Source organism: Melospiza georgiana, chromosome 1, assembly GCF_028018845.1.
Source record: "Melospiza georgiana isolate bMelGeo1 chromosome 1, bMelGeo1.pri, whole genome shotgun sequence".
Taxonomy (NCBI): Eukaryota; Metazoa; Chordata; class Aves; order Passeriformes; family Passerellidae; genus Melospiza; species Melospiza georgiana.
Genome location: NC_080430.1, coordinates 40158702 through 40178797, shown reverse-complemented (window position 1 = coordinate 40178797; position 20096 = coordinate 40158702). Strand labels below are relative to the sequence as shown.

Sequence of the window (20096 nt, the reverse complement as noted above, 5' to 3'; positions counted from 1 at the left end):
AAATGTCATCATTGTAAACTTGTTCTAAATGCTGTAGTTCATGTCCGGTATGTCCAAAGACAGTGTGAGTGGAAAGAACAAGTGAACAAAATGTAAACCCCTAGTGTTGTGAGAAAAAGTGCAGCAGAATTTGAAAATCTATTTACTGTACTTCCCCTTAAAGAATTTGGCTGGTAAATGACACATATGCAACCTTTTGAATGTAATTGTGTGTGTAATTATGTTGTAGTGAGTAACTAAATACTGAGTGAGTTGGGTGTTTTTTTTGTTGTGTTTTTTTTTTGTTTTTGTTTTTTTGGTTTTTTTTGGTTGTTGTTTTTGTTTTTTTAAAGAAAATAAGCCCACTTCTAGGGGAATTAATAAAACACTTGTGGCTTGCATTGCTTTTTCCCTAGTCCTGAAGTTGTAAAGGGTGAGCTGTGTGGAGAGAAGGCTGATGTCTGGGCTGCAGGATGCATCCTTGAACAGATGGCCACTTGGGCCCACCAGTTTACAGCACCAATGTGCCCTCCTTAGCAACTGAGGTATCCACATTTTCCAGATCAACCTCCCAGTCATTTCTGCATGTGTTGTCATGATCCAAGAGAATTTATATTTAAGTTTATTGGTACATAAACTGCTCTCAGCTCTAATGTGTGTGGCTTGTGAACAAGCACAAGTGTTTATCATTGTATGAATTGCTATCTTACCGTTCTAATTGCAAAAATTGCTTATAAATGTTCAATATTGCAGCACTTTAACCTACAGTAAGTACACTAATGTGGATACCTGACTGAAAGAGACAGTCTGCATCTAAGTTGTTCTGCAAGTTAGAGCTGGTGATGTAATGCTCATCAGGTAGTTTAAAGGGACAACACTTATCATATTGGATGCTGAAATAAATACTGGAGTATTTTTCTTCAACAAACTGTAGATTTTTTTTTATTTTTCAGATAGTAGGGGCTGTGTATGAACCTGTGCCAGAAGGACTGTACTCTGAAAAAGTCTCATTTACCATTAAGAGGTAATTACTCATTTTATTTCGACATCCTGCTGTAAAGATGTTTTTGTTTTGTATGCTTCCAGCAGAGATAATGTGACAGTTTGCAGACTTAAGCAACTGCCAGTATTTGTCTCTGAATAGGAAATATCTTTGGATTTAAAGAAAAACAGAGCTATCTTCTTAGACCAATAATAACATATAAAATATAGCTGCACACATGCAACTGGAAAATTCATACCAGTATAATCAGGGCATTCATTTAGCCAGTATAGACTTTATATTCAGTACTGAAATTTACATTTAACGGTATCAGTGCTGTACTTAATTCTCTGCACATGATTTTTTTCCCAATAAAAATCCAGAATCTGAGTAATTTTCAAATGCAGGTTGTGGTCAAGGAAATAACCCCATCCGAAGATGTTATTTACAGATTACTGTATGATCATATTCATAATTTTTTCTGTTTATTTGACTGATAGAAATATGTCTTTCGTTACCTTATAATTCTGTTAGCACAGCAGCAGAGGTAATGAAGCAATGGAGGAAAAGATAAGCCTGTACTTGCTACACTCACTCATCACAAATTTCTTAGCTACGTTTATATTTTCCTGGAGATAATGTAATGTGTAAGGCAAAGTATAGAGTGAATTAGAGATTTAGTTAGCTCCCTTGATTTTTCCATTTAGAAAAAAAAAACCTACTTAGTACAAAAATGCTTATACTTTTTCATTCAGATATTCAATTCTGTTTCTAAAAAGCACATTACAAAGAACATTTGTGTAAGGTTATAAACTAAGGTTTTTATAGTATGTTATAAACTAAGGTTTTTATAGTATGTCTTAGTGTACAGAAAGGTTTCTTGTGGATAAAGGACAACAATGGAGAGTACAGGAGCTAATAGAACTAATATTTAAGTTGAAGAGATTCTGAAATGAATTTTAACGAAAATATTAAAATCTTTACACAAGAATTTTTCTACGTATTGTACTAACAGTGGGAGGCATGAAGTGGTGTTTTTTGTTATTGTTTATTTTTGGGGGGCTATTGTTTTTAATAATATCTCTTACTATGGGTTAAGTCTTAAATCATTTGTTATGTTTAGGTTTTTGTTTATGCTTTGTGAGCATTTAGAGCTATTTAGAAAGAATGAAAACATTAAAGAAAAGCAGTAATAATGAGATTTTAGTTATACAGATGAGAAAACATTAACAGAAAAGATGTTATTTTCAAATGACTAAAACAAAACACATTTCAAAGATGAATGTTGGAAGTAAAAAAATAATTTCTTGATAATGATTTGAAGAAATATCAAAAGCTTCTTGTTGCAACTGTAAATTTTCATTTAGTGTTATCATTACTATTCTTTAGTATTGTTATTAAAACAGGCAATTAAAATAGTTTTATTGCTTTAAGCTACTAAAGAATGTATGGCTGTGGATTCTATTCTGTAATCATAGCCATCAAATTCCAAAGTATATGGATTCTGTTCTGGAATCATAGCCAACAAATTCCTTCAGAGTTGAACATCAACCTACTTGATGTTTAGTCATAAATATTTTTTAGTCATAAATAATTTTTCCTGTAAATAATTACAGGAATTATTATGCATGGAAATGGATGCAGGACTTATTAAAAATCTCTTCTAGCTCCCTTTGGTCTTGGAACTTTTGCCCAGTTTCAGTGAATTAAAATAAAAAATCAAAAGGAAACCCCAACCACAAGTATTTTTAAGGGTGAAAACTTGCACCTCTTTCAAAGAAATAAAAAATTTAAACTAAAAATATTTTTTAAATTATGAAAATTAGTGAAATTAATCAACACATTTAAGAAAATTTAAACAAAAATATTAAAATCAGGAAGTTCAAGCACTGTAAAGCATTTTCAAAAGTGCTACTGTGCATGTCAGTTGTATTTTACTTAGAAAGAACTGCTTTAGAAATCATAAGTCATTCTATGACATTTTCTTTGAAGAAGAGTGTTGGGTTATATGTTTGTGTTAGCAGATAAATGGTCCTATGCAAGGAAATCATAGTACATGACCAGATTCATTGGAGTTAACAGATTTAAGATGCTTTTTAATATATGCACAACTGTCCCCAGCAGCTTTCCTGTCCTACACTGCATGCACTGCAGAAAATATTTTGGGGATTTAAAACTAGACCTAATAATATATTATTACCATTACTGGGGGTACCTTCAACATAGATCTGTTAAAGTATTTTGGATTGGAAGGGACCCCTGGAAGAGTGTAGTCCATCCTGCTCAATGCAGATGCAATTAGATCTGGTTGCTCACTGCTCAGGGTTTTGTCTATGTCAGTTTTGCATTGAAGGATGGAGATTCCACAACTTCTCTGGGCCCCTCTGTAGTGTTTGTCTGCCTTTGTGATTAAAAGTAATAGTAATAATAATAATAACAAGTTTTGGATCTATCGAGACTTCCCTGTGGTTTAACTTATGTCTCTTGCCTCTTGCTCTAACACTGTGCATCCCTGAGAAGGATCTGGCCAGGTCTTCCCATTGTGCAGGTAGCAATCAGATCTGAGAACAGGTGGTCCAGGTCCCTCTGACAGCTGCCCATGTATCCCTGCAATTCATTGTTCACAAACTGCTGGAAAATGCACTCTCTCCCATGATCTAGGTCATTAATAAAGACATTAAATAGTACTGACCCAATCCCTCAAGGTTGACTCCGTCTCCCCCATGCCAGGAGAAGGCCCCAGGCACTCCTGAATGTGTCTGGGAGTGCACAGCCACAGTTCCCAGCAGCAGTTCTGTTGGGTCAGTGTCAAGGATAATTGTTCCAGCTGAGGCTGTGCTCTGGTGTGGCAGCACCAAAGCTGCCCAGCCTCACACTGTCCCAGGCAGCATGCTGGCTGGCATTACTCCATAAATACCAGGGCAGGAATTCATTGGTGGAAAAGAAACAAGCAAATAGAGAATGTTCTTCCTGTGGCTGCTTGACTCCTGATGCAGAAGCATGTCCAGACATGTTAGAAATCACCTCACTTGTGCCTCATGTGATGATGAAATATCTGGAATTTTTATCCACCTCTCATCTTATGCTGGAGAAGAAACTGGATTGGGAGAGGAGACAAACCCAGTGGTACTTCATGGAGGCCAATTGAAATGCAGTAACTTATCACCATCAACTTCCCATTTTATCACAAGTAAGTACATGTATTAGCTTTATTTTTTGTTATTGTTATTTGCCATATCTGAGAAAATAAGGTGCAGCAAAGCAGAAAATGAATCAAAATTAATGGGCACATCCTTCTGTAACGTTTTTCCATGCAGGCTCTTTAATTTATTTTTAACAAGGTATTCATTAATTTTTTTTTGGACATTCTTATGCAGGAAAAATGACAGTATCTTAAAACCCAATGTCATTCTGTGTTGGAAAATGGCATTTTTATGGAGGGTCTTACCTCCAAGTTTTGATAATATCTGATAACATTTAATTATTATGGCACATTTGTGAGTGGTTTTTGAGTAGGAGAATATACGCTTGATTAGAGTGGAACAAGTTGATAATCTTGTGTATGATTCATAAACGATGACACCTAGAAAATGGAACCTACAAGAATAAAATTTTTAATTACAGATTGCAAAATACAGACTAGTGATGCTGATAAGGTATTTGTTCATGTTTTCTAACTGTCTGATACAGTTCTGCAGAAATACCTACTGTTCTTCCATTTGCTTCAGGCTGTGTTTTAAGCATTCTTCATGAAAAATATCTGTAGTTTACCTACCATATATAATCTCAGAGAATTAATTTAAAAAATACAAGGAAAATATTTTTGTGTAGCAATATTGCTCTTTGAAAATTGTTATAATAATTCCCGTATAAAGTTATAATTTACACAGCCACTCATGTCTGTTCAGATATTGCATCTCTTTGATTCCTTTTGTCAGGGCTCAGTAGCTTGTACAAAGAACCTCTGTGTAGGAAAATGGTTTTCTAGAACACTTGGTACCAAACATTCTAGTTTTCACCTTGCAAAAATAAGTAACTTGTATCAATGGTTAATATTTTTTCAGGAGTTTTTTGACCTATCAGTCTAAGATCATTATTTATATTACACCATTTTTTTCAATAAAAAAGAATGCCAAAACCTGCCAGCAAACTGTAACAAACCACTGCCTTTTAAAATGTAAGAGATATTGGTTTGAAAGGAAGATACAGAGTAGGATTTGTAAGTTAAGATACTATAAGAAACTTTTCCCATGTGTTTTTCATTTAATTTTTCTTAACCTACAGATTTGGAAGCTTGTTGTGTGCCATTATCTTTTGTATCTTGATATAGTCATTCTCTTGCATAATTGTGATGAAATTTGCAAAAAAATGTGCTACAGATGTAAAGATGCTAGATTTGGGATTTTGATGCAGTTATTGTGTCTTTGAGAAAAGAATGCCCTCTCTGGATATTTGTGATATATGGTAGAATGGATGGTTTTACATAGAAGTTAGAATACGTATGTTTTGTATAAATACTTGGAAAATACACCTATCTACAAAACTGCCTGTGTGTTTTAGGCAATAATGGCTAGTTTTCTCAAGGAGAAAACTCTGAAGTTCTAGTTCCAATTGATATTTTTTTATGCATATTAAAAGAACAAGACATTCTGACAAAGACCCAGAACACTGAAGAAATGGAGGGGAATATGGCTTAGTAATGAGACCTGATGTTGCAAATTGTTATAAATAAGAATAAATCAGGCTAGGATCTTTCAAATTTCAGAGATATGTTACAGGGCTTAGAAATGGAAGGAGCCATGTTGTTTCTTTCTTCCTGGTATTTAGGAAACCTTTATAAAGTTGAAGGGTTTCTAATAAAGAGAATAATTATTCCTGAAAAGTTTTCCTTTTGAAAAAAAAAAAAAAAGCAATGTTCTGACTAAAAGTGCTTGGAAGAATTTCAAGCAGCTGCTCCTGAAATAAAAGCTCTGTGAGATGTAGACAGCCTAATTTATCTTAGTCAAGGCCCCAGCAAGTCCACACCCAAGTAATTTGTCATTTTTCCATGGTGTCAGAGAATTTGGTGTTTCTGCCATGTAGTTCAATGTTTTGTTGAAGCCAGCTAGCTTATATGCTTTCTCTACTGTAATATACTTTTGGCCTCCTTTTTCATCCCAGTTTTGTTATATTGTGAATGTTTCTGAAATTAGGACTGTACTCTCTGTCCTTGTATATGGAACTGAAGAACAGAGATATTTTGGAGCCAGAATGGAATTTGTTTTATAAGTAGTTTAAAACTACAGTTTGGTAGCTGGAAAATAGGCAGTTGAAAGGCAGGTCAGCCCGTCAGTTACCTTGTGTGGTAAGGAAAGCAAAAAATCCATGCTTGAAAATAATCCCAGTAAAAAGAATCATCATCGGCTCCCTACACAAATTCTTATATTTCCTAGTTTTCCACAGAAACTGTTTATGTTAGAGCAGAAACAGATATAGGGGTGACAGGTGTTTGATAGAGCTTGTGTGTTCAGTTCTGAAAGGTTAAGGTTGCTGATATAACACATGGTACAGAAGACCCAAACAAGTAAGAATAATTGCAATAATTCTTTCTCGTTAACATTAATAATTCAGGTTGCAACTTTCATTTCAAGTTGATCAATATTATATTTTCATGCTCTGGGCAGGAAGAGGTGGAAAGGAAAAAGGTAGTTTGTGTAAGGTCACCAAACAGACCAGTAGCAAATTTGAATTTTCTGTGTTCCAAGGCAAGGATAAGTCTCAAAACCGTAGTTGATCTAACTAATGAATTGTCTTTCTAATATTTTCCTTTGAAGAGATAAGTGTATAGCCAAAAAATGATTTGATTGCTTTTTGAAGTATAAAGATTTGAAAAATGGATTTTGTCTGTTTAGAAAACAGTGAAAATAAGTCATTTTTATTACTTTGGAAACATGCATTTCATTACATGGGCATCATCCATTATTGTTTCATTTACTGTATATATCCTAACAGGTTTTCAACTTTTCTCTCATTGCCACATTTTTAAATGTAAAATATACATATACCTAAAACAATATAGAATGATGAATATTCTGTTCAGTCCTGTCTTTTGAATGTGGTAGAGGAAAGTGTAAGTTTTATAATTGGAGTCCATCAGCTAGAAATATGAACCTTTTATACCTTCTGCTACTCTGAGAATATATTAAAAATGGGCAGACATGGTAGACTACCTGGATGGTCAGAACAACTTCCTTTTGTCGGTTTCTGTCGTTCTGATCTGTGTATAAGGCACATATATTCTGTCACGTTCTTTCTCTATGCTTTTCTGTATTCTTTGGGAATTTAAGCTTATTTTAATTTTTGTATCAATAATGTTACTAGAATACCCATTTCATTTTAAATTCATATATGCAAATCCGTGTATTCAGAACGAGTTCCCAGTTGCTTAGAGTAATGGGGGACGATGATACTTAGATAATGGGAAAAATAGGTCCAGTATATTTTTCTGAGTGTAGTCTGATCTATGGAGTGTCTCCCCATTCCATGTTAGTTGGGGCTAATAGGGAGTCAGAATTCATTAACTGTGCTTGGTTTGAGCAGGTTCGTTTAGGTTGCCCTTAGCTGAGTGCTTTGTCCTAGTGTTCAAATGCATGAGAATGCCAATTAGCAAGGCTGCTCTCTGCATTTTCATGTTTTCACACTTGGACTGGCCTTTGCCTAACCCAGCAATCTGGTATATAAACCACAGTGAGGCATCTTTCATCTAGATAGGATTTCTAGCTGCAGGTCAGCACTGGCCCTCCCAGGCTAGGTCTGTAGGTGCCATGCTACTGGACTAGGTTGGTGCTGACAGAAAACATACTCTGATTATTCTTCCTGCAGGCAGCTTGGCTACAGCCCATGCTAGGAAGTCTGACTATCTCTCCTGCAGAGAGATAGTCTCAGCTCTTTGTTGGCTGAAAATAGTAAATGAAGAAGTGTAGCTGTTTTCAAACTATATGTAAATGACTAAATTTAAACTAAAGAACCTGACCAAACCTGAAATAGCTGATGCAGTTTCCTGACCTTTATCTCTGACATAAACCTTCATACTCCACATCTAGATGATTATGAGTTGATTGTATTTTGTATTTTTGAGGATCATAGCAATATGAAGGACGAAGAAACACAACATAATTTAACTGTTTTTTCACCCAGTCATTTTTCCCCATGTCTAAATTCAGTTCTGCTCTGCTGGCAATTGTTGTGCTAATAATCGTGTCAGTTTCTAAGCATCACCACATGCATTACAAAGTAGTACTTAATTAGCAATTCAATTTGAATTAATCAAGTTTTTTTGTTAACTCAGAAAAAGACATAAAGATTGGATTAATGTTCATTTTAATTTCCTTTGTGTTTAGAAATAGATTTTGTGCCATTCAGTGCATAAGAGAGTTCTTTCTTAAAACCGTGTGTGTGTGCAGCAGTTGTTTTGGTGTTTGTTAAAGCAATGAGTATACTTGAGTTTAAAACACTTGGCAGGCAACAGGTTATTAATTTTTCAGAAATATGGTCAATATAGAAGATTAAAATATTTTTGTTAAAATTATCACTGAAACTTGTTAAATTTTTATAAAATAAAAATGTGGATGATCATGACCATACACTGCTGCATACATAAACCTTTGGAAATGAGCGAGGACTCAGGAATGTCATGAAGACTTCCACAAATTGTTTTCTAATTCTTCCACCTTTCACTCCATTGTAACACCATTCTGTTCTGCTAATTAAGGAGCAGGTACTAGAACTTATGCCTAAATTTTAAAAATGTTGGTGTGATTAAAAGAAAGGAACCTTTGAAAATTGATACTATTTAACTTTGGAGAATAAAGCGACAATACAAGAACTGTTTTGAAGGTATAATTTTTTTTATAATTGCTGAATGTTTAATTTGTTAGTGCATCAAAGCTTTTTAATAGAATTGCAGAATGTAAGGGAGGAAGAGTTGTCAAAGATTATCTTGTCCATTTCCAAGCTAACTCTAAGGAGTTACCTGTCACTCCTGACAGGTATTTGACCAGTCAGTCTTAAAAATGTCATGTTATAGAAACAGTTTGGAAACAGCAGAAATGCAAATACTGTCTTTACAGTCAACAGTCATATGTCTGATTAAGTATTTTTTTTTTCACATGAAGATAAAATCTGCATTTAGTCTGTTACTTGCAGAAAATTTTGACCTTTGCTTGAAAGGGTTTAGACTTCATGTACATCTGGTTTCCAGGAGACATTAGATTGACTTATGCCTGTGCACCTATGGCATGTATATGGCACTTGGAATTTTCAGACCCAATCTAAAGTGTCATATAAGGACTCTGATAGCACTGAGTCCAGAATATCCCCAAAAGCTGTTTGCTGTGTGCATTCAAACCTGTTACACAGTGAAATATGAATCCATATTTCTCTCTGCAGGATCCCAGATAGATGCAATAGTTTAACACTTAATTACTGAAAATTTCCTCCCCACAGTGGAAGTATGTAAAAGTTATATATGGTTTTTCTCTTATGTTGTATCCCCCCAGGTTTTTTTTTTTTCTTTTTTTTTTTTTTTAATTTTATTTGAGCTGAATAATAAAAAAAGTGGAGAAAGAGAAGGAAAGAAATGAGAATAATCAGAAGTCTACAGAACATGACTTAAGAAGTAAGATTGACATGATTTTAAGTGTAGTGATCAAAATTGGACCTAATTACTCCAACTGAGAATCTTCTTGGTACGAAGTAGAAAGAATACAAAATTTTCAGAATTAGTCTCTTTTTATATATCCCAGTATGATGTCTACCTTTTCAGAACAGTATGGTATTGTAGTATAATCAGTTTCTGATCCAGTTAACTCCCCATGTCTTTTACTGCAGAGCTTCTGTCACCAGTCCTTCTCTAGTCTGTGCAGTTGTATGGTTGTTTCTTCTTGCTCTCAGAACTTTGCATTTTCCCTACTTAAACTACATCAGTTCTTTTAGTTTGTCCAGTTTCTCAAACTTCCTTTGACACTAGCTGTCACTTTGATTGGCACAGCTCTGTGTGTGATGTATGTGCTGCAGTGTGATACACAATATTAATGGATCACAGTCCGGGCACTTCTAATAGGCACTCTGCCTATCCATTATGCAGATTGTCACTGTAATTCAGTGACAGCATTCAGTGCTTTTGGAACAAGGTCAAAAAGGAGCCTGATAAATTGTGCTCACTACCCATTTTCAGTTTAGCAAACACTCAGAGAAGTTACCAGGTTGAGTACAGTTTTATGGTCAATTATTCAGCCAACTGAATCAACTGGTCGTGATTTTGTCTAGGTCACACTTCCTAGCTTTATTCTAGGACCTTATGAAAAACATTGTCAAAAACCTTGCTAAAACCCACATATGTAACATCTACTTCTTGTTCCTAATGCACAGGAGCTGTTACCATCTTACTGAGAAAGATATATTGGTTTAGCCTGGTTTTTCCCCTGTCAATTTCATGTTATATATTACTTTTTTTATTGGTAGTTTGCCAGTGGAAATAGGTTGTAGTTTGTTCTTGTTTTTGTTTTTCTTTTTTTAATAGAAATTCAATTGACTAGCATAATGCTGTGATTGTAAATGTCTCTAATAAAGAAGATTAATTAAATGCTCTTTGCAAATGCCACTAGAGAGCTCTATATTTCATGAAGACAGAAAAGTTAATTATTCTGGACAGCAGTATAACAAAACAGAGCTAAATAAAAGATCAGTATCTTTATTTTATTTCAACCTACATTTTCTTTTCTTTTCCTAATAGCTTTTAGATTCTTGTTGGAAGTCAAAAGCAGCAATTCAGGTTTCACTTTTCCAAAAACAAAGTATATCTCAATTTTAGTGTTGATAGTTATGAATGAAGAGATAGGGCAAGTATACAGGATCTGAATGAATACAGAAGTTTTCCTCATGGCTGGGACACAAATTTCCAGAGATGCTTTTGCTCAGTAATACTGGTAGATAAATGCTGGAAAAAAAATGTTAATTGGTTCATAATTTGAACACTTTTTTGTGGGCGACTTTCTCCTTAGCTTTCCTTTTCAGCTGTGTTCTTTATACAAGAAGGTAGAATTTGTTTCAAAAATTAATCTGATGAATTGGGAAACTGAGGCACTAGTTTATAAGGAAAATGTGAAAATACACTGTATCAACTGATGGAGCCTCCAGAGAAATTTGTAAAATACTGGACTCTAGAATCAAGTGTAGGTATGAGCACAGTTCAAATGAATAAGTATCAACTGAATTCCTTTTTCAATGTTTGGGATATTTTGAATATTCCAGTTTCATAGACAGATAAGCATCTGTCTTTCTCCTTATCTGAAAGAAGCCTCTCTGAGACTTCAAGGCATATGGAAGTGATTGTTTCTATGTGTTGGAGTACACTTTTCTCCATGAACTTACAAAAAAATTATGTTATTTATAACCTTATATCCTTATGTAGGCCATTTTGGTCCCTCTGCTATAGTGAGCAAAAGTGACATTGAATTTGCCTTCCATTCTCTTCTAGCCAGGGTACTTTTGTTCTTCTAAATCAGCCAGTGTCTTACTAAAAAGAGAAAAAGCAGTACATAATATCCCTTTTAAAAATTATTAGCTATTTTCGAGGTGGAGTAAAATATATCACAGCAAATTTATTTATTATTCTCAGATTAGTAATGAAATACTATAGTTTTCTGTGTTCAAGTGCTTTGTCAACGGGCCAGATTTTTTTTCTGGACAGGTTATAGCTTTACAGTTTGCATAACTGCTTTAACACTTTAGGATGTGTTCCACTGATATTTTAAGAGTTTCTCTAGTAGGTCTGTCCATTATTTTCAGGCTGAGGTCTATGGAATTCCATTCAGACATCTCAAACAGGTTTCCTTTCTTAAGAGACAGTGGGATCTGGCACCAGTTGGTATCAGATGTCTTTTTGATCTTTTTTTCCCCCCCTCAACTCCGCCTGATGTACAAGTTATTGTTAACAATGAATCTTTTGAGTATGAGGTTCAATACTGAAAATGTTGAAAGGAGATTTGAGTTTGAAATGTCCATGCAGTTTGACCCTTCTCTGTCTTTGCGTTGATTCCTTTGATGTGGAGCAGGTGGAGTGTTTCTCTTCAGTAACTGTGCACTGACTGTTCAGGGCACAAGAAGTGTGTTCATGTGTGCCAGGACTGGAGTGCTCTCTTAAAGTCAGCTTGAGAGTCATCGTTAGTGGTTTTCATGCTGTGCTACACTGCAGTCTATTGTGGCATCTTGGACATAACCTCAGCCCAGGACTGAAGTATAAAATGACCTTTTTCCACCTGAATTTAAAGAGAAAACCTTAACAAGCCATCTCTTGGCTTGTTATAGATTTGGGACTAGAACAAAGGATGGGGAGGTAGTTGAAGAAGATCATTATGTAGACAGTGTAGTATATGCAGTATATGTAGTAAATGTAGTAATGCTCAGGGATACAGTGAAGTTTCTGAGGAGTAATTTTCTAGTGCATTCACTCCTCTGTGTCCTAATAAAGGCAAAATACTTCATGGGAAAAACTTTGAATGACTGTTGTCCTAGATACAAGACAAATTGTCTTATGCAGAGTCGGTAAGAATATAAGTTTTAGGAATGTGTTATCATCTGAAATGACTTTAATATTAAATATACTAATTTGTTTAATCTGATATAAATATATAATTCATCTCCTGTCCACCTTTATCGTGCTTTAGTTTGACAGGATGGAGTAAAAAAAATATGAATTTATTTACACACAACAGAAATAACAGAAATAATATGTGAAGATTTGGAACAATAGGAGATCATAAAAAGTCTTCCTTCAAAATATGTTGCATTAAAATAGAAGCAGTAGCAGGGACTGGGGATTTCTGTTCATTACAGAAAAGCGATAAACATCGACAGCAGCAGGGGCAGAATTTTATATGCATCAAATAACAAACAAGATGCAGCACTTAAATGTTACAAGCAAATAATTTTTATTCAGTGTTTTGGTTTTCTTAGATCTGCTTTGATAATGCTAGCAGCATTTGGTCATTTCAACCTTTATGTCTCTCTAGCATCACATCTGTATTGCTTTGGTGCAGCCTAGCTTTAGGTAGCAGGGGGGGGTCACAAAGATGGATCCTGTGGGAAGCTGCTGGAAGCTTCCACCATGTTTAGCAGAGCAAATCCTGATGGCTGTGAAGATGGACATGATGCTGGCCAAAGCTGGGCCAGCGAGAGAGGCTGGTAACTTCTCTGTGATGTCATATTTAAAAAGAAAATCAAAATAAAGTTACAGGTTTTGTTTCTAGTCAGAGAAGAGGAGGAGGTGAGAATATGTGAGGGAAACAACATAGAGACACCAAGGTCAGTGGAGAAGGAGGGGAGGGGAGGAGGTGCTCCAGGTGCCAGAGCCAAAATTCCTCTGCAGGCCCTGGTGATGACCATGGTGAAGCAGCTGTGCCTCTGCAGCCCATGGGGATCCATGGGGAATGCAGAGATCCACCCACAGCCCGTGGGGATCCATGGGGGATGCAGAGATCCACCCACAGCCCGTGGAGGAGTGGGTGGATGCCTGGAGGAGGCTGTGATCCAGTGGAAGACCTGATGGAGAGGGAGGGCCCTGGCTTCCAGGCTGGAGCAGCCTGTCCTTGGAGAACTGCACCCCGTGAAGAGAGACCCATGCTGCAGCAGTTTTGGGAGGACTGTGTGCCCATGGGAAGGACTCATGTTTGCAGCAGGTGCAGAAGGCTGCTGCTCATGAGAGTGGCCTCACGATGGAGAAGTTCATGGAGAATTGTCTCCAGTGGGAGGGGACCCCATGACCTCACAGAGGAAGGACTCCTCTCACAGAGCAGCAGAAAATCCCAGTGATAAACTGACCAAAACCCCCATGCCTTGTCTCCTTGCACTGTTGGTGGGAAAGAGGGAGAGGCTGGGGAGGGAATTGTGTTTTAAGGACTTATTTTACCTCTCATTATCCTCCCCTGATCCTGTTAGTAATAAACTTCATTTTGCTATGGAAGTTGCGCCTGATTTGCCCTTGAAATATTTCTCCCGGTCCTTATCTCACTCATGAAGCCTTTGCTAACTTTTCTTTGCTAACTTTTCTTAGTTTTCATTTGTATGTGCAGGTATTTTCTCTGAATGACAATGAGATAGACATAGTGGACAATTCAAGCAGCTCCAGTTCAAGTAATTTGGAAGAGTCTGCTGTTGGTAAGATTCTTCAAGAATGAAATGTACAAAACTTTCTAACAGTGAAGCAGTTGTTTAGTCCAATATATGAGGCTATTTCATGATTTGTCACAAGTTCACAATCTGCTGTTACCTAAGTGAAGAAAAATCACTGTGCCTCTGTGACAGCCATGTCCAGTTTCATACCTTTGGTACCACCAGGACTTTGTGTAGCTTGTCCCCATATTTTGCAGTAGCAACTATGAAAACTGGAATATTATTGAGCTTCTTGAGAAGGAAGATGGTTTTCAATTTAAACATAAGATGACTAATATTGATATGAAACAGATGGAAGAGCGTGAAGAAGAAAGTTGAAAGAGGCAAGCTTTAGCTGTCTGGAAGAATTGACTGAATGGAACTGAAGGAATGTGCAGATTTAATTAGGACAGAATTATGTGGCAAAACACAGCATTAATTCTGCTTATAGTTATTTATGGTAATCAAATTGGAAAACACCAGCTGTGTTGTGTGCAGTAACAGTTTTTTGGATTATATTTCCAATTTGAAAATTAAAAAAAAATCAACTCAAAAAACAGTAGCACTAACCACTATGAGTTTACTTGCTAGATTGTGAGCTACCATGACCTACCTATTAAATGCAGTGGGATTCTGATTAGTGAAATCAAAGTGCATTTTATGCTGGAGAAAAAAGAGATGGGTGTTAGAGTTAAGCAAAATTTAAGGTTTCCATTAATAAAATATGGGGATGATTTAGATGTACTTTTAAAAGGTAAAGGGAATGTAGTTGTCTGAAGATTAGAAAATATTATTGCTGCAAATGTCCCAGGCTCCAAAAAACCTAGAATAACATTATTTGTTTGTAATCCTATTTGGTAGCTAGGTTTTATTTCATATTTTGGCCCAGATACTGAAGAGCTGGGATGAGCTCTTCTTACAGAAGCCATTAGTGCAGGGCAAATAATGATGTGGTAATTCTACTTAAAATCCATTAAAATGATTTGCTAATTGTAACTGGATAGCCTGCCATTCTGAAGGCTGGAGGACCTGTGGCTAGCCAGCCCTGAGATTATTGTCAAAATTTTCTTTAAAAATAATAATTTTAGAAAGCACTTTTTTGTGGCCCCATTCCTGTGCTAAGAGAGTAACAGGAGAAGGTTGCAGGATACAGGGAAGCCTTGAATAACTGTGGGAAGGGGCTGCATAAAATGAAGCCCTTGAGAAAAAGCAGCCTTCAGGGACAAAGCTGTATTCTATGTTCACATTGAAGAATAACACATTGTGTATCTCACAAGAATGCAATTCTTTGTGGGCTAGTTCAGCATTGTGCACAGAAATTTGAAACCTTTCTGTAGTTTGTAACTCACCACACCCAAAGCATTAGTGGTAATGATTTCCTTGTAGCTAATTTTTCTTTGTTAATATTTTGACTTTAACAAAATATCAGCTTTTCCTAATATTTGAATGTTCTGAGCCATATTGCCATAGTTTTAATTAAATATTTTAAGTAGAAAGATTCCCTCAGTTCTTATCAGTCCCAGGAGCTTTAATCAGCATTTCTAGAAGTCATCCATTTTTCTCCTGGCAGAGAGTCTAATTATTATATAAATACTTCAGGATTGCTTTTTCAGGAAAATAACTGCAGTATCACATTCTTAGATCAGCTGTAGTTTCTACTTCATGTTGAAGTCAGTGTTATAGATCAGTTGTAATTAACGCTGGAAAATGTTTCTACTTTTCAGGGGTAAAGAAAAGATAACTTTAAAAAATATAAATTCAGGATAATTGGGTATTGCTTGAGAAATGTTCCATTCATTAATAATAAGTGGGTAACAGAGTTTGAATTATCGGCCATGGTTTTGTCAAGCATGTCAGCATTACAGGGGAAAATGTGGCCAACTTTGATCTAGCTAAATTGGAAATTTCTAAAATGAAGATGAGAGTTTTAGTTTCAGGTATATTGATGAGGATTGTAAAAGGATTTGTCTAATCGTGCTGTCATCACATCACTCTCAGAGAAAATGTGATCATTCTAATTTGAAACTAGGGTGGTATTTTGCAAAAAGCTGTGGTATGCTGAGCTGTTCAGTAGCACAGACACTGGTATGGATTTGTCAGTAATGGGGGAAGCTTTTTTATAGTCCCATATTGTCATAATATTTTAATGACTTTGCATACTCAGTGTTTTTCAATTATGCTTTAAAAAAAGAATTATTATTCTTAGTACAGAAGGTATGGACAATGTATTTCTACATGACCAACTCCTTTAACAAGATTGCCAAGTTCAGGGTGTGTAGATTCTGGAATAGTTGCTCCTGGTACTTGAAATGATTAATCCTACAGGAACAAAATTCTGCACATTTCAGAAGCATAGAGGCAGCAGTGACAGATGCATTTTTCTTTTCCTGAAGTAATTATAATTTCAAATTATGAAGATTGACAGAGGATAGGGACATACTGAGTCAAAAAACTGTGAAGAATGATGGGATGGTAACAGTTTATTAGTTGCACTTTTTTTCTTGGTTTAATATTACAAGGTTCCCAACTTTACCTTAACTTAGTCATATTAAAGGATTTTTTCTTTTATTTGGTTTACAGTGTAACCATATCTTCACTTCTGTTGGTAAAACCAAATAGCAGGAAAATATGTTTTATGTCTTAATGCATAGTAGTCCAGTAGAGCCAGTGTGTCAGTTGGGTGAAAGTTGAAAAATTTACTTTTTGTCTGGGAATGCTCTTTTGGACAATATTTTTTGTTTCCCTTAATTGTGTTCATTTTCATCACAACCAGGACAGTGTCTTAAATACATTGAAGGACAATTCTCTGTAAAACCTGCTATTAGAAAACCCTGGTCTAAGGCTTTATTACTCCCAACCTTCCTCGCAATATAGAGGTAGCATGCAATAGATTCTTTTCCGAATTGCTGAGCCTTTTCAAGAGAATAGTAAGTCTCAAAACACAGTCCTGCTGTGCAACTGGATCTTGTTTAAAAGTTTTTCTCTTACCTCATAATTTCATTTATGCTTCCACTATTTGGAGGAATCTCTGCACTTTTATATCTTGTGACCAATAAGCAAAGACACTGATATTCAGGATTCCTTTCCTGTAAGAGTATTCAAAGTTACCATGTAATGAAGACACCACAGATATGCCTAGAACCATATTCTAGTGATGTAACTCTTAAAGGGTCTCCTATATCCTTCTTTGAGAAATGCAACTGGTTTACACAGTGCCAGGACTTGAGTATTGTGCAGGTAGTGCTCGTATCCAGTTGAATAATTGAGGATTTCTAGAACTAGGATACTCTCAAGATAGGAACTCAGTGTGTTTTATGTAGCAAGTGGTTTGGCTCATCACTTAGGTCATGAATTTAGGTCATCACTTCACTCTAAATTTAACTATTTACTTTTGAGGATAACAACAACACATTATGAAATAAACCCCCATTCACTAATGTAATTTGTTTTCTGGAACTTGTGATTTGGGCTACATTGCAGACAGCAACCTTATATCTTGAAAGTTCTGTAGTCACAGAGATGAGCCTTTTTTTAAAATTCAGACCAGTTGTATTTGATAGATTTGGCGACTTGAGAAGACATTTCTTCTTTATTAAAATGACTAGATAGTTTGGTATGTTTTTGGAATAAGATTGTCTGACATCTGCTATATATGGTTTTCTGGTTTGTGAGGAGAAAGTTTAGGGAATTTCTTGAAAATTATTATTGCACCAAGAAATCTATCATTTGAGCAATGGACTGTCTGTGAAGAACTTGGGAGACCTTAGTGTTCTGTAGGCTTGCTTTTCATTATTTGTCTAAGATTCAGACTTCTCTTGAGACCTCAGGCTAATGGGATTTTGTTGAAGTCATCAGCCAAGACCTGGTTTTTCTATATTATGCCTGAGTTAAGTTTGAAGTATGTTTATGTCAACTTCTGTTGCTGTTGATGGAATCACTGCTAGCAAGAAAAAAAGTAGTTGTTTGCTCTGCAAAACAGCTTAATTAACCCGATTGGGATTGTCCATTCCTGTGTAGTGATTTGAAGGGCAACTTACTAAGTTACTATTTTTGAATAAATAAAGGTAATTTCACCTTACTCCTGAAAAGATCATTGAGCTGTCATTCAAAAAACCACTCTGCTTCCATTTCATTGAAGGAGATGTACTGAAGTTCTCTGCTAATGCAAAATTTTAATTCTATTTTCCTGCCAGTCTGATCAAACTTGGAGAGGTTTTCAGAGGCTTTGGTTTTTAGATACCATTGAAATGAAAGTTAAATCCAAAGCAAAAGTTACTCTCTTTTCAGGTTTTTCTGATCTCATATCATGTAACCAGCTCTTCCCTTGCAATTGCCTGTTTAGGTGCCTGCAAGAGCAGAACACTAAACTTCATATTAAAATGTATTTGTATGATTTTTACTGATGTTGATGCATGTTAAGAAGTTAAAGTCTTAGAAGTTGCTCTAATTACATCAGCTGCTAAAGACCAAAGTAGCAGTCAGAGAAATTATTTATGCCTCATTTAATACTTTTTTAAATGTCCTCAAGGCATCTGCATAGAGCAATTCAGAACAGGGAGGCTGATGAGAATTAAAAGCTTTGGCTTTTGTGTGTCTTTCACATTCTAACAAAAGTGGGCACACAACAGGAAAGAGATGGAAGCTTTGTATTTCATTTTCCTTGAGATTGACTTGAACTGAAAAATACCCTCTTGCAAGGCATTTGAACAGAACATATTGCCTTGCTCTTTCTATCCATGTCAAAGGAGTAGCCATTGTAAAAGGAAATATGGCCCAGGAACCCCTGAGCTGAACACCAGGATACACTATGTGCTCCATGACTTACATGAGTCACCTTGCTGGACATCTGTGCTCTTTCTTACTCCCTGACAGGCTCTGTATGATTAGCATAACTCATACACAGAAGACCAGGGATTATGAATAAAGTCGTTAGTGTTCCTTGAATGTGTGGGTACACGTGTGAGTGTGTTTGTCACAATGATTTTTACATGTTTGAGTCTCCTTGTGTTTAGTCATTAAGTAAATTATTTTCCTGTTTTCATAGTGAGTAACATAATGAGATTCCTCTCTCAGGTCTAGCTGCTCAGTGGGTCTCTAGCATAATAAAAAGCAATAAATATAGGCCTGAAGGGTGTTTGCTATTGTTTAGTGATGTTCACCATCTTTGGCATTTTGTTTTTTAGCATTAATAAGTATTTTCCTAACTTTAGCGTATGAATCAGAAAATATTGCACCTCTGATGTGTACAGTCAGTGGTGATACAGACTCTTTGGTGTGAAATATCATGCACTTGTAAATACACTCATACGATGGCAGATTAGCAAGTCAAATGTGGTGAGTCATCAAACTGATCAAACAAATTTGGATACGAACCCTTCACTGATAAGAGACCATTTATTTGAAACAGCCAAAGGGTGAAATATTTCAAACCCAATTTTGTAGATGGATACTTGAAAAGGGGGTTGTTTTTTATAAAATTCTAGCAAACATCTGTGTTCACTCTTAGCTTTCTAGCCAAGTGCTTTTAGTTACAGATTTTCTTGCATACATTCACATAATATATTATGGTATTTGTTATGACAGAGAGTCTGAGGTTGCAACTCAAAATCCTTACCCCAAGCAACATGACTCACATTCACTCAGAGTTTCTACTTTTGTATTTATGTTATTTTGTCTGTGTCCTAAGCAGGTAAAATATCTGTTCCTTGAATAGGCACAATAACATTTTTCATTTCCTTCACTTTCTAGGCCGTGGGCACTCTCTTTTTCTATTTTTCTGTCTCATTAACAAAGTTAATTGAAGAACTTTTACTTCTATGAGGGCCTAGTTTATTTGCTGTTATGTAATTTAGCTGCTCTTGTCAAATAGTCTTTTGTGCTAGCTAGCACAGAATTTTGGTGTCTGTTTTGCTAAGCAAAGTATCAGCAAAGATTAAAATGTTGTTTC

General features: G+C 35.8%; 1 protein-coding gene across 1 annotated transcript in view; it reads left to right on the top strand.

Moving 5' to 3' along the window:
* NEK10 (NIMA related kinase 10) overlaps positions 1 to 20096 on the top strand; it is an 80713-nt gene that overhangs the window by 44180 nt on the left and 16437 nt on the right. The window contains 5 exon segments of the mRNA XM_058019779.1: positions 396 to 475; positions 478 to 524; positions 933 to 1003; positions 3920 to 4151; positions 14071 to 14155. Of these exon segments, the coding sequence (XP_057875762.1) occupies positions 396 to 475; positions 478 to 524; positions 933 to 1003; positions 3920 to 4151; positions 14071 to 14155 (515 nt within the window).